General features: G+C 28.5%; 2 protein-coding genes across 2 annotated transcripts; one reads left to right on the top strand and one right to left on the bottom strand.

Moving 5' to 3' along the window:
* Positions 1–235: 235 nt before the first annotated feature.
* On the bottom strand, positions 236–6334 carry LOC132944588 (presenilin-associated rhomboid-like protein A, mitochondrial). Its single transcript, XM_061014022.1, has 9 exons — positions 6142–6334; positions 5858–6005; positions 5678–5794; positions 4007–4166; positions 3795–3893; positions 3605–3738; positions 3432–3533; positions 3000–3097; positions 236–1411 (listed from the first exon to the last, which is right to left on the bottom strand). The coding sequence occupies exons 1-9, from the start codon at positions 6168–6170 to the stop codon at positions 1318–1320; spliced, it is 981 nt and encodes a 326-aa protein (XP_060870005.1). The 5' UTR covers positions 6171–6334; the 3' UTR covers positions 236–1317.
* A 3920-nt stretch (positions 6335–10254) lies between these two features.
* Positions 10255–14757, top strand: LOC132945422 (protein Rae1). The gene is made up of 8 exons (XM_061015158.1): positions 10255–10414; positions 10513–10680; positions 10743–11009; positions 12108–12179; positions 13376–13532; positions 13601–13734; positions 13797–13991; positions 14298–14757. The coding sequence occupies exons 2-8, from the start codon at positions 10516–10518 to the stop codon at positions 14382–14384; spliced, it is 1077 nt and encodes a 358-aa protein (XP_060871141.1). The 5' UTR covers positions 10255–10414; positions 10513–10515; the 3' UTR covers positions 14385–14757.
* The last annotated feature ends 614 nt before the right edge of the window (positions 14758–15371 follow it).

Here is a 15371-nt window from a genome sequence, read left to right as displayed (position 1 = left end):
TAAAACAAATGACCGTAGGTACATGAAATTTTGACTGAATGTTTATATTAGCATTTTCTATACACCATTACATTTTCCAAATATTTTGACTTATTTTGAGCTGTTTCCGGACTATTTCAGTTTTATTTCTATAAATATCAATACAATTTTATCTGTTGGGTAAAAAAAGCTTGAAAATTTAATAGAAGGCTTCTAGGTTATTGTTTCAAAGGCAGATGAAAAAAATTAAAAATCCTTAGTCACAGTTTTTATTTATAAGCATTTAAAGTTCAAATCTTGACAAAATACAGACAAATTAGCAAATTATTTTGAGTTGAGAATTCATAAAAATTTTTGTTTTTCAATCTAAGATTTAAAAATGTAATACAAGATTATCCATAAGTTTATCGACAGCCAGAGTCCTGCGTTGTCGCCGGCGTCCGACGGTCACGTCCGTGTCGCTCGGGTTCTCACGCGCGTTGGTGTACTTACGCGCCCTGTGGTCAAGTTGGTCAATTTACCGAGCAACGTTATATCTTAGCACGTTTAAGCACTGTGCCCCCCACCGGAATTCCCTGTCGCGCCTTGGGGCTTTCGACGCACCACTCGTTATTTATGTTGCCGTATGCGTGTTGTGGGTGGGTGGTGGTCGGGGTTGCACAATATGTTCCTTGAATTTTGCATTACATCTATTATTTTTAAGTGTAACTTATTATACAAAATTAAATTATAATATAAATATCAAATATTAAATAGTGATTCTAAGATCTAATTATAATTATATAATAATATATACATATATTTTATTACTTATACGTTTATAAAAACAATTAGTACCTACATTGTAAAATTATGTTTAGTATAATATAGTAAAAAATTAACTTTTCGAGTGTTTTAAGGGAACTTGTCAATTACTTCATCCAAATTGAATTGCCATGACCACTTATTTTCAATGGAAATAATAATTGACAAACCACAAAACAGTTCATCTGCCATCTTCCTCCGTAACATTTTTTATATTATTACCCATAAGTTTTTAGAATAATCGCTCTTTAATAGGTTAAAGTAGGTCAAGTACATAATAAAAACTGCATACAATATACATCAGGGTATATCATTGTAAGAAAATTTTCTGCTAAATTGTTATTTATTATTTAACGCAACATTATTATTCTATTATCACAAAACTTTTAATCTCATACATTTTTTTTTAACAAACTTTGTATTGACAAAATGTATGACATTCAATAATTTAATAGTTAAACAATAATAAGAACAACACAATTGAATAGAAAAATCACTAGACACTTTTTTTATAAATACAAAATTACTGTTTCATTAATCTTGAATAATTTTTTTTAATTTTATCCAATTATTTACAATATATCTTCGATTTCCCCAAACATATGTTGACATGTATTTGTACCAAAACCTGCATAAAAACAGTAGAATTATGAAGTAAAAATAGACACAAGAATACAACATGCATACAATTACTTAATAATAATAATAACTAGGTACCTATTTATTATTTTCAATATTATTTTTATTTTTTATGACTGCATCATTTTTAAAAAGTTTTGTGAATAAAACTTCTGTTTTAGATTTTGAATTAAGCGAAGAATGTATTGATTTCACAATGATGTATGTTTTTTATTTAATTTGTCTGAAGACACTTTTTCTATTAGAAAAAAAATGCTCCAAAACTTGAAGGGTGGTTTCCGGCAGCAAATTTTGATCTAGTAGCTTAAAATTGGAAATTCTCAGTACATTTTAAATTAAGAATTCATTGGTAGAAATCAGGAGGGCTTGAGAGGCTTAGCCATCGATATTGGTAATGTTAGCCCCCCTGCAATTTGAATGGATATCCGCCTATGTAAGAATAACAGGTATTAAAATAACTATTTGACTATCTTAACTATCAAAAAGTTAGACTATTAGTTATTTAGAATCATTTTTATCATTGAATTCAAGTATAATTCATCCATAACAGTGACCTATTTAATGACAAGGTATACTCGACTCCTACTAACTATACAGCAGACTGACGGACTTTTATTCCAATGTTATTTATGTTATTTTAGATTTATGAATAAAATGTCATTCATCCATAATATTTTAAATAATATTATATATTAGGTAGTATGTACTTTTAAGTGTGGTAATGTATGTCATCAAGAAATGTATATTTGATTCATTGAAAATTGAAAACAGGTAAAAACCAAATGATTATCAATCTTTTGACAATCCTTGGAAATATATTGTCACTAGTTTTAAAAAAAAAATATATTTGCTAACATTGTTGATACTGAACTATCAGCGAAACAGGCCTCATATTTAAAGAGTTATAACTTATATTATTGTTATTGTTTAATTTGACAGATTTAATTATTTATGTCCAATGCTATGCATTTCCCTCAGTTTAATTGTATAAATAGAATAAAAAGTAACTAAAACTAAAAACAGCATAAATTAAATTAGGCAAGAAGTTAAATAATAAGGTAACAGATACCATGTAAACCGCATCAAACTGTTGCTACTTTCAATATGCCAACCCTTGAACCCTTTTATTTATATACCATTACATTATAGCTTACCATATTTTGTCAAATTGAATTAAGTATAGTAATATATAGTTAATAAATAAGTTATTATCAATCAATTGTTTTTATTACATTACTTACCAACAGTCAAAATAACACCATAGGTTATGTAGAATAAACAGACTGACTAACTGATAGTAATAAAATATTGTATTTTAATTACAATATTTACGAGAGATGCTAAAAATGATGTCTATAGGATTATGAGTTTGTCGAATTGACAATTGATTAGTGTTATATGGTTAAATATACAGTGGTATAATACGTGAATTAATAATTATTAATGTACTACCTAATCTGTTTTTAATTGAAAATATAACATTTAATAAGTATATGCTTTTGGCATATTTTTTTTTTGTAATGTATGGTTTACATGTTGATTTATGAGAATTAAAACCATTTATTTACTTTACTTACATTCCAAATAATGTTCCTCCTAAGTGAGCTGCATGGTCGAACATATGCCACTTCATAAGCAATCCCATTATGTCTAAAGATATTATACCAAATAAGGCCTGAAATCAACATATGAATGTTATATTTCAATTTGGTAAAATAAGTGATTTTATAAATAAAGTTCAATTAAGCTATGCATGTTTAATATTCATTATTTGAATCAATTTTTTTTTCATAAAATAATTATGCTACATAATATTTTGTGAATCTAATTAATTCAAAATTAATTGTCAACCATTTTTTTGATACAGTAAATAAAAAAATCAATTCAAAATTGAGGGGATCACCTAATGGGGATGAAGTATTTTTCACTGACAATAATTCAAATCAATACAAAAAAATTAAAACTAAAATAAGTTATGGTCAAATGTAATTAAACATAATATGACTTACATGAATTGCATCAAATTGTATATTTGGTAAAAATATTATACCCAACTTTTGGTCAGGATTCGATAGTGAAAAGTATCCAACAACCGATAATATAGCACCAGACTGGAAACACAATAAGACTATTAAAACTATTCTCACGTTCTTATTAGTTATAAAATTAAGAGTATACATACAGCGCCTAAGCTATTTCCTTGAAACTTAAAGCTTCGTCTAAAAATAATACTAGCTAATGATGAAACAACACAACCACTTATATACATTGCAGTGAATTCTTCTGGTCCCATTTCACCCCATGGTTGGATCACACCTTGGTCATAAAATGTAAGGTTACAATAAATAAAATATTCAATATTTAACATTTACCTCTGCAAAATGTATGAAGAGCGTACATATTGAAACAGAAGTGTATTGGAGAACTGTGACTGAACGCACTCAGAAGAAGTGATGACACTGGAATTTTTCCTAAAATAAGTTTTGTAGACTTATAGTTAATATCTACTAAGTTATGTGAATCCGTCAACAAGCTGTAATCATAATTTAAATTAAATTGATTGCTTACAATTGAATAAACTTACTAGCAAGTGCATCAGTCATAAAATATTTGATCATGATATGTTGCCATTTAGGTACTTGCCATGCAAGAAAAACAATGGCATTTAGTAAAAGTATGGTACCAAATACTTTCTCTGATGGTTCTAATTTATTGAAATTATTTTTTAACTTGGAAATAACATTCTAGAAACAAATTAATAAAATAATATTATATGCAGATACACCAAATAAATAAAATATATTATCAAAAAGTAGTTTTTTATTTTTAGGTTTAAGGCATCAACTGCATGGTTATTAGCCTGTTTTTTCTGTGGGGGAATACTGTCGGTTAGAAACACGTGTATATATGGCGAGAAATTATGATATCTAAGATATATCTAATGTTTTAATATACAAAAAATTTGAATTATAAATCATAAAATTAATTTGTAAATAAAAGTTATTAACTTTTGTTTGAGCAAAAACTAATTGTTTTAAGAGGACGTCGTACCAGCATGGGTTGTCTCTGTCTTACACACGTACAACATAGAAAATGTTCGTTCACCAGTTTCAATACTGCACTGTTAGTTTTGATGTTAGAGTGAATTGACCTATTATAAAATTTAAAGGTAAGATTATTATCTAAGGCCTTACATAAGCTTTTATTGATATTATTATTTTTAAGTAAGTTATGACATTTTTGAAATTCTACATTTTAAGATGATCATAACTTATGTATAAATAATAATATCAATAAAAGGCTTAGTGGGGTCCTAGATATTAGATAATTAAATCTTACCTTTAAATTTTATAATGGATGAATTCACTCTAATATCAAAACTAATACCGCATTATTGAAACTGGAGAGCGAAATTTGCTAAATTGTACGTGAGTAAGACGGAGACAATACATGCAAGTACGCAACTTCTTAACATAATATACCATTAATTTAACCAGTCATTGGTATCGTGGTGGGAGCGGTGCTCACCTGGTTAGTATTTTGAAAACCACTTGTTTAGTTAATAAATAATTGATTCATCTGATACTATTTATACCTTCAATCGACCCATGTCTAAATATGCGTTTGTAAATATAATAATTTTATAAATATTTCTTGACATGCAATGCTATTAATATCCATTAAGTGAGCGTTGCACTCACTTTATACATCGACTTAATATTTTTTCGTAAATGCAGACCTATTTGTAAGGAGTACCAGCATTCATATGCGTACTGTGTAATCATGGGCATACTCACAGAGGGTCATGGGGTCATGGGGTTCAAACCCTCCCCACATTGGTGTGCTCCGTTAGCCCCCTATATATGTTCCTAGAAATAATCTACCCCTCCCCAATTGAAAATTCCTGAGAACGCTACTTTGCGTAATAATCAGCAAAATATGTCAGACCGCTAGGGTCAAGATGAATGATAATGATAGTATGTATTATATAATTTTATTATGTATAAAAAGTTATAAAATTAATTTTTATTGGTTTACAATTTATAACTAAGATAAATTGTAAGAACATTTTTTTTTAAAGATTAAAATATAAATAATTTGGTGATGATTTCAATATTTTATGTTTATTCTATAATAAATAAGGATGAAAAATCAACGAGGTGAGTGCAACGCTCACTCAATACCAATGGCGGGACTTTGCATAGCGATACCAACAACGGGGTAAATAGTTAAAATAAATAGTAAAAATGTTCACCTCGTTTTTCCTGTAGATAGAATTTCTGTAAAATTCAAAAGCATTGATTTGTTTAACACTAACACGAAGTCGCTCATATTGAATAACAGATGCCAATATTACAGAACCGGCGCAAACCTTAAAGAAGAAAATATTTGATTGGAAATTAAGTTTTAATAAATGTTTATATTAACTTATTACAGATATACAAAATAAGGAAGGTCCTAAGAGAGAATTGGATTGACTTTGAAATCTCTTTAAATTATGATTTGGCTGATTAAATGCTCTTCTAGCAAGGAGAGTATTAGCAGGCACAGATAGTTTCCGTAGCTGAACAGTTGACTTTATACTATAAAAAAAAAAACAATATTATATTTGGTAACATATAAAAGTTAACTTGTAGTATATCAGTAGAAACAAAAATAACAAATGCCATAAGTTAGGGTACTGATATTACTGCTATTCTATTTCTAAAGTAGTTTTACCTGCACAGTTTACTAAGAAGGCAACTCATTTTTAAAAAAAAAAACTGAAATAATGTAATAAACAATTTACAAATTACATCTCAAATATTATCTCAATTAGCATCTCAAATCATGTTTAGATCGTAATATTTTATTATTATCACGACTTAAGATATACTTGAATCACAGAATAATTCTGTACTCGAATCGTATACAAGGTGTAATGATAAGGTGTCGTCCCTTGTTTGAAAATTTTACTACAGACACTCATCACCACGGGGAGCGTTATATGTCCTATGGAGGCCGATAATTGAACACTATTGTACGTTAAATACTTAAATCCACAGAAAATTGAAAATATATTATGATTTAAGGAATACAATTCAAAATGTTATAATATTATGTTAGTGACATTTATGAAAAAAATTATTTGTATGCAAGTATTTGAATGTTTTTTTTAAAAATATATTATTAATATTATTAAATACTGTCATGTTTAAATTTCCTATTACAAAAAAAATATAGGTATGTAATATGAAAGAGTTAATCTAAATTATCATACATAATACTTTCAAAGTGTTACAATTAACAAATAATAATTATTAATTAATATATTGATTTTAAATACAATTAATAACATGTTGATATTGAGGTTAATACTAGCAGTGGCGTAACTGGATAAAAATCTAGGGGGGGGGGGGCAAAAAAATTGTATTCATAATCGCGATTTCAAGATAATAACATGTTCACGAATAACGGATAATAATAGTCATGACAAATTATTTAATTATTTAATTTGTCATGATAATAGTCACTATAGTCCGCGACATGAAAAGTGGCCCCTGCCCGTCACGAACCTAGCGGCCGTTTCGCCTCAGTGGTCCATAACGTAATTAAACTAATTGCCGCGTTTTTTTGAATTAAAAATTAATTTACTGAAAATACTTTAAATATTTTATAAACCAATAATTTGTTTATTCAAACCAAATAAATAACATTAAAAACTTAAAACAAATAATACAAATACAAAAAAAAAAAATTAAATATTTTATTCTCTGTTTCCTTCGTCATCATCTTGATCGTCGGAGAAATAAACGTAGGACTCGCATCTGGTAATTCTGGATTAACATTGCTTCTTGCTTCAGCACAAATCCGTTTTACAGTACGATGAGATATTCCACAAGCTTGGGCTGTAATAACTTGAGCACTTTTAAAAAAATCAGCCGTTAAATCTGGCTTCTCTGACATTTGTTTTAAAAATGTATACACACTATAAATAATTTTTTTACTCTGGCTGTGAGTATCTTTATCAACAAACGACATTTTTAAATAATTTACACGGTAACGTTAAATGGTGACAGAGGAGAAAAAATGGTGTAAAAAATAGTTGTTAACGAACGGACGGTAAACAACTGACAATGCGATAAAACACGTGAGCCATAGGACCTGTATGTATTATGTGCATCACTGTATCCCTTCCACAGTACGTTTTACAGCTGTCTTCCAGACACTCCAGTAAAAACTGGTTTTTTAGTCTGGACAGCTGTAAAACGTTGGTAGCCGGTAAGGATGCACAAAAAAAAAGTCAACTAAAATGTGTATTACGATTTACGAGTGGCGGCAGCCACGCAGTATGCGGTATAGGTTGAGAACCAATGGCTAACGGGTAGGGAAGCAGCAACGGGTCGCGGTACACAGGGGCCACTTTTCATGTCGCGGACTATAATAATGCGATTATTGCGATAACAATAACACTGACAATACGTCAACATAATATCATTCAACAAGAGAAACCTAAAATAAATATAAACTTTTATAAAGTAATTTGAGGAAAAAAATATTTTAATATTATTTTATTATGTTAACAGTCTTGTTAAGAATACCTTTTAAATGTGGATTATTTGGAGGGGCAAAATGATACTTTTGCCTCCACAAACATTTCTGGGAAGGCAAGCGCCCCCACCCAACCCCCGCAGGCCGCAATTACACCACTGAATACTAGTATTTATATTACCTATGTGCTACCAAAATGCATATATTTTGAATATCTTTTTATAAGCGTTTATTACTCTGTTGTATCTATCACCATTGATTTTATTATATATTCATTATAGTATTAATTATTGTTGTATATTATAAAATCAATGCTATTACCTACGTATATATTATTATGTATTAACCGAGATCCTGGGAAAAGAAACATATCTACATGCTAAATGGTTGATAGATTTATATGGTCATCCTAGATCAGTGCTTATTTTTTTTAGACTCATAAGTGTTTATGAAAAAAGTTTAAAGAGTAAAATTTTAATACTATTATTAATATTTTTCAAAAGTATATTAAAACATTAATTTACTATACATTTTAAATGCCTCATGACAACAACATTTGAGAAGCACTGTACTATATAGATTATACAGTAGATTTTATTCTGTAATTTTATTCTCCTATGAACCCACCCCCCAGCTACATGTGTATATGTATGGCAGCTGCCATACATAAACATGGACTTCGGCGCCACTGCTTTTGGGTAAAAAAATATAATTACGTTCCAGAATCCACTAATCCAGGCACCCTATTATCATTATAGGACAATTGATTTATTGCGATCAAAAGCTTATCAATTTACAGATCAGCGGGAAGTGGTACTTCTCCTGAAATTTCACGGAGGATGGAAAAATAGCATATAAGATATAGCCCGTTTCAGCTTATCAATTTGATTAGCTTTTGATCGCCAACACGATTTAAGATATACCTTTAAGCAGTTTAAGGTATATCTTAAATCTTGATGGCCAAAAAAGCGCTATTTTGGCAATATTACTTTAAAGGGCCGTTACTAATCAATTTAGACAAAAAAGCGCTACGCATAGCGCTAATCCGCTACGTCTGTCCACTTTGTAGTACCGTCCTACGCTGTGCCAGACAGTCAAGTTAATATATTTTATTTGGCGCCAGTACGCATGACTAAATAAATTATTTTGTCATATAGAGTGCTCCGTCTGAGTACGTCTTTCAAGTGCTTTAGACTTAGGTTCCGAACTCTAAATATAATAAAATGTCTACCTATGTCAAAAAGTTGTCGATATTATCAGATATAGACCTTAAATGTTACTGCTTTACTAAAAAGATTAAAGAAGATGATTAAAATTACCGTTTGGTATAATGTTTTTTACCATTAGTTTTATAAATACATTTTTGCTGTTGTACAAACTCCAATTTTTTTTCTTGAAAACATGGAATCATAATATCTACAATATATATAAATATAATATATTATATTACAATCAAAATAAAATTCAACTTTTTTCATATTATAAATTCACGCCTCTACAGATTTTCATAAACACTATTTCATTAATTAAATCTATTAAATGCTGACGACTTTCAAGTTTACGGTAGTCCGGGAAGGAATTAAAGAAGTATTGTCATCAAAACTAGTAGAATAGTTATGTTCTAGCATAACTCTTGAACTCGACATAAGATCTTTAGGCAGAAGTTCAATATATTAATTATTGGTTCACAAATTAATTCATAAAAGTTAATTGAAAAAATTGTGGGCACAATTTAAATAAATAAATAACTTAGAGAAAATTAAGATTACATTAAATTAATAATATGTAGTGTATAAAGTATAAAATTATTTGATAAACAAATTGATATAATATGTTCACATGTTTATTTTATAATGCATTGCAGGGTTGAATTAAATCTTCCACCTATCATTAAAATTGGTAAAGATTAAAAATACTTATATAGTATACCTATTATATTATATATTTATATTGTGACTAGCTAGTGACTACTCAGAAAACTTCAATAGTTCACGAGCTGAAAATGCTACTCATACAGTAATTATTATTCTGCGCTGCTACTATACAAGTACACAGTACACAACTCACAGATACACTCCGTGATACAACTATACAACTAGTCTACAACTGCACTCTGCAGTGAACTGCATGTCTGCATAGTGCATAGTGCATTTGGTTTCAAACGAGGCCTACTGACATTGTAACAATATTTATCCCTTTATCTATCTCAATTCTCAATGACATGTTGGTAAACCTGTTTGTTGTTGGTGTGAACAATGCTAGAAGCGCGGTATAACTATAACCGTAACCGTTCTATAACGTATAATATTGATACGATTTCGTTGATTAAGGTATGAAATGTTTAAAATATATTTACAGCTTAATGTACAGTTAATGCACTATTACATTATTAATAATTATTAATTAATATTTATAGCCGGAAAGAATAATTGATTATTAGTTGTGACAGTCAACAACTGATGTAAGTCGATTGATATTTTAATTTATCATTGTACATTTTTTTATTCACCCCGCAAACATGCCTGTATGACCTGTGTTTCATTGCAATTGTGTTTTCAGACTATGTTGGGTGGAGGTTTGTTTTCCAATAAGCCAGTGGCTGCGCCCACAAACCCTAATAAAGATTTTGAAGTCACACAGCCTCCTGATGATACCGTTTCGGCAATGGCGTTCAGTCCGGCCACGATGCAGCAAAACTTCCTCATTGCTGGTAGTTGGGATAACAGTGTAAGATGGGCAAACAATCGTAGAGTGTTGTTGCGACTTGTGATTTTTTTATTTTAATCTAGGTTCGTTGTTGGGAAGTTGAACAGAGCGGCAAGACTGTGCCAAAATCTATGCAGTCAATGACAATGCCAATTTTAGACGTATGTTGGAGTGATGACGGCACAAAAGTTTTCATGGCATCTTGTGACAAACAAGTAAAATGCTGGGATTTAGGAAGTAATCAAACAGTGCAAGTAGCAGCTCACGATGCACCCATAAAGACTTGTCATTGGGTCAAAGCGCCATCTTATACTTGTATTATGACAGGCTCATGGGATAAAACATTAAAGGTGTGTCAAATGTTTTTTTTATATAACATACAAATATTTCTGTGGTTGTGTTTGATGATTACTTATACCTAAAGTCCTGATTTATATTCTCTTAAAAACCCCTAAATTATGATTGAAATATTCTCTAAAAGTTAGTAAAACACCTACAAATATTCTACTTATATTCTCTGAAAAATTAGAAAAATATGCAAAAAGAATCAATAAACCTCATAATATTCTTAAATATGCAGTAATTTTTAGGTTTTTTTATTACAATAGTCAAGTATACACTTGCATAATGAAATAATTGCACTATAGTTATAGTTAATATATTGTGTTTTATGTTAAACTATGCTATTTATTGTTTTAAAAGGTGTTTAATTTAAATTTAATAGATTTTTTTTATTCAATTAATTTAATAACTTAAAAACACTCAATTATAAAACCAAAATATATAAATAGTTAGGTTTTTGTTATCAGTATAGCTTAGGTTTACTAATTTATAATGGTACTGCAGCGCCCCTATTACACTAAGGCCTATGACTGCATCGTAATAGTACTAATATTGTTGCTATCACTGTGTTTTTTTATCAAAATTATATAATAAAAATAATTATGGTTTGTAAAATATTTTTTTCAGGTACCGTAAATTTAAAATTAATAACAATAATTTTAAAAATAAAATAAATTAGTATTTATTTCTCATAATTTACAAAATATTTCCGAAATATGCTAAATAATCTAAATATTCCCTAACCAATGAAATATTCTCAAATGTGCAAAAATAACTTTTTCCTATGAACTCTGTGTTGAATGAATCGTCTACAATTTAACTCTCATAAGACTGCACAAACTCAATAATGATATGTAAAAAAATAAATTCGGTCTTAACTTATCAATTATTTTCTATTATAAGCTATTTCTGATAGTTAATATATATGATAAATATTAAATAAAAATCATTATTGTTAACAACATTAATTTGAATTAGATATATTTTTAGACTTTAGTAGTAACTAATTATTTGATAAATAATTTACCTTAAAATGCTTATTAAGTATAAATATTAGATTATGTACTTCAAATATTATATTATTTTATTTCTTTTTTATTCAATAGTTTTGGGATGTTAGAAGTCCAGTTCCCATGATGACCATTAATCTACCTGAGAGAGCTTATTGTGCTGATGTGGTAAGTTTATAACATTCAATTTTATTAAAATACTAGCCAACCCGTCACGGCTTCACCCGTGATTGGTTGCTTATTTTGCCTTCGGACGATGATATGTATAATTTTTTATTCAAATTTTATCGTTTAATGTGATCGGCAAGTAAATATAAAAGACGGTTAATAAAAACATATTGAAATGTTAGCGGTATAAACGATGAATATATTTTTACTTTAACTAATACAGATACAAAAAAATTACTAATTAATCTGTTGTCGATAAAGAATTTTATAAAACTTCTGAGTATATAACATTTTTTGTTCTATCTCCTGTTGAAATTAAAATCTTTAGATGATTTGGTTCCCCAGTTCAAGAAAATCTCATGTATAATTGTCCATGTGAAAAGCACTCTGAACGAAGATCTAACATACCTAAATGTTTGACGTTGAGCTTTGTTAATCGTAATCGCAAAAGAAACTAACAGGGAATTGAAGCCATTTGAATGAAAACGGCAAGTCAGTGGGAATCATGAGAATTCTTGAAATATATGCATTTTCTCCTTTTGCTGGCCCAGTAACAATTACGGCTTCTATAATATTATTTTGCAAAGATTTTATTTGTAGTCTTGTATTGTTACATATTAAGTTCGGTGGTTTGAGATAGCGTAATAATGTAATTGGAGCACCATCTTTTAATTTTAGCTTATGAGTAGGAAATCCCGAAAGAGAAAGAGAATTGAAAAATTATGATAATGATTAGCATCATCTGTTAATGTAACGGTATCAATAGATAGATATTCTCGCGAGTCTACATCAAATTTTAGAATGATAATGTCATTGATTTTTTCTGCTGTTACATTTCTCGGAGAGATAATAGCTCCTTCACTGATATAATATATATGTATCACTCGTAGGAGTATTTGGTATAAAAAAAAATTGAAAAATGTTTAAAAAAAAAAAGTGGTACTAAAACCTTCATTAGACTGCTAGGAATAACAGTTAAAATTTTCAGCCAAATCGGTTCAGTAGTTTTCTCGGTTAGCGCGGTCGTAGAAAACCCCTTACTATTTTATATAATAGTATAGATAGATAGATAGATAGATAAATTATTAGTTAACTATTCAAATAAAATAATTAATTTTGTCTTGCAGTTAATAATGTTTTTTTTTTCATAATTGTACAAATAGGTACTATTATTATTTTATTGTTTTATTGTTTAGGATTATCCTATGGCAGTTGTTGGTACAGCATCAAGGGGCATAGTTGTTTATAAATTAGAAGGAAAACCTGAAATGGTGAAATCTGTAGACTCTCCTCTTAAATATCAACATCGTTGTGTTGCAATTTTCAGAGATAAGAAAAAACAATCCCCTACTGGTTAGTAATAAAAAAAAAGTGATGGATATTAACATATAAGTATTTGAATGTATGGTTTTTTAATTTAGGATTTGGTTTGGGAAGTGTTGAAGGACGTGTTGCTATTCACTATATACAACCGCAGAGTTCAAAAGACAACTTTACATTCAAATGTCATCGTCAAAATAACTCAGGAACTATGAATGTCCAAGACATTTATGCTGTATGTATTTGTAAACATAAACTATTTCTTATTTCTATGTTGCTAACTTAATATTTTAACAGGTGAATGATATCAAGTTCCATCCAGTCCATGGTACATTAGCAACTGTGGGTTCTGATGCAACGTTCGCATATTGGGATAAAGATGCGCGTACAAAGTTGAAGTCATCTGAGACGCTTGACCAACCAATAACAAAATGCTGTTTTAATAGCAACGGTCAAATATTTGCTTACAGTACTGGATATGACTGGTCAAAAGTAAGTATATTAATTACTAAGGTTATAGGTTACTATATTGTTACTTAATATTTGTTGAAACTATGATACTTTTTAAGAAATCAAAGTTATAAAACATAATATAATCATGGCATTTTAAAGTCAAATTAATTTTCATTTGAAGTTAGAAAAGTTAATTTATATTTTGATAGTTGGTATAACATTTGAATTCATAATAGAGTTAGAAAACAAATTATATTAAGTTTTTTATATCGATTATTGAACAATAATAATAAAAAAAAAAAACTTGCTTCTACTTTTAATGATAAATTTTTGTTTAATTTTCAGGGTCACGAGTATAATAATCCCTCTAAAAAACCACAGATTTTCTTAAAACCATGCTTCGAGGATCTAAAACCAAAAAGTAGTAATTAGATTAACTGTTTATTTTTCAAAATGTGATGATAATTATATTTAAAACAACTGATATTTAAAATAAATGTACTACACTATTGTTTTCTATCAATATTGTAAAAATAAAAATGTTGTATAATAATAACTGAAATTTAAATATTATGTTAATTACATTTTTATTTTATGTTTAATTTTCATTACTATGTTTATTTTTTACTTGCTTCTAGTTACTTGTCATACAAAAAAATAAATATTTTTTAAAAATATTCAGCTTTATTGTTTTACAATTAAGTGTAAAGCAATGAAGAATGTTTAGTTGTTTACTAAAAATGTGTTTGAAATTCAAATAGCATATGAATATATGACATAAATATGTTACAGAGTACAGACAATATTTTTATTTTTTTGGTTCTCAGCTTAGTAAAAACGTGTTTGGACTTTGGAAAATGAATAGTTATTATTTCGACGTGTATATTGTGTAATATATATGAAAAATTTACAATAAATTGAAAACAAAATTATATAACCATGGAAAATTATAAAAAGTATTTTTTTGTAGAAAAAATATCTATAAATATTTATAATAAGAATTTGTGATAGCTGATAGGTATATATATATTTAATGGACATGATAAAATTTACTTGAGGAAATGCCTCTCCTTGGAGCTAATCTATAATCCTTTAAAAAGTATAATTAATAAGATAATTATATATAAAAAAAAATAATTAATTGTCGAATTATAATCAAAAAAATTTCGTTGATAATTTTCACACATAAAAATAAAAATATAAGATGACATAGCATTGGCATTCCATTAAATTTATAATAGTCATTAGTCGGTGTAGTTTTCCAAACTTTATAACTGTACAACCCGAAAATGTGACCTATTTATTTTACCATCTGTGTCTCCAAATATCTCCAACAGAGAAAACACGAGATCATGAAACTTTCGGAACACTTTTTATACACCGAAAAAGTGATTACGCGGGAAACTAAAAAAGAAACGC

This window comes from Metopolophium dirhodum, chromosome 5 (genome assembly GCF_019925205.1).
Source record: "Metopolophium dirhodum isolate CAU chromosome 5, ASM1992520v1, whole genome shotgun sequence".
Taxonomy (NCBI): domain Eukaryota; kingdom Metazoa; phylum Arthropoda; class Insecta; order Hemiptera; family Aphididae; genus Metopolophium; species Metopolophium dirhodum.
This window is presented reverse-complemented; position numbering and strand designations above follow the sequence as displayed.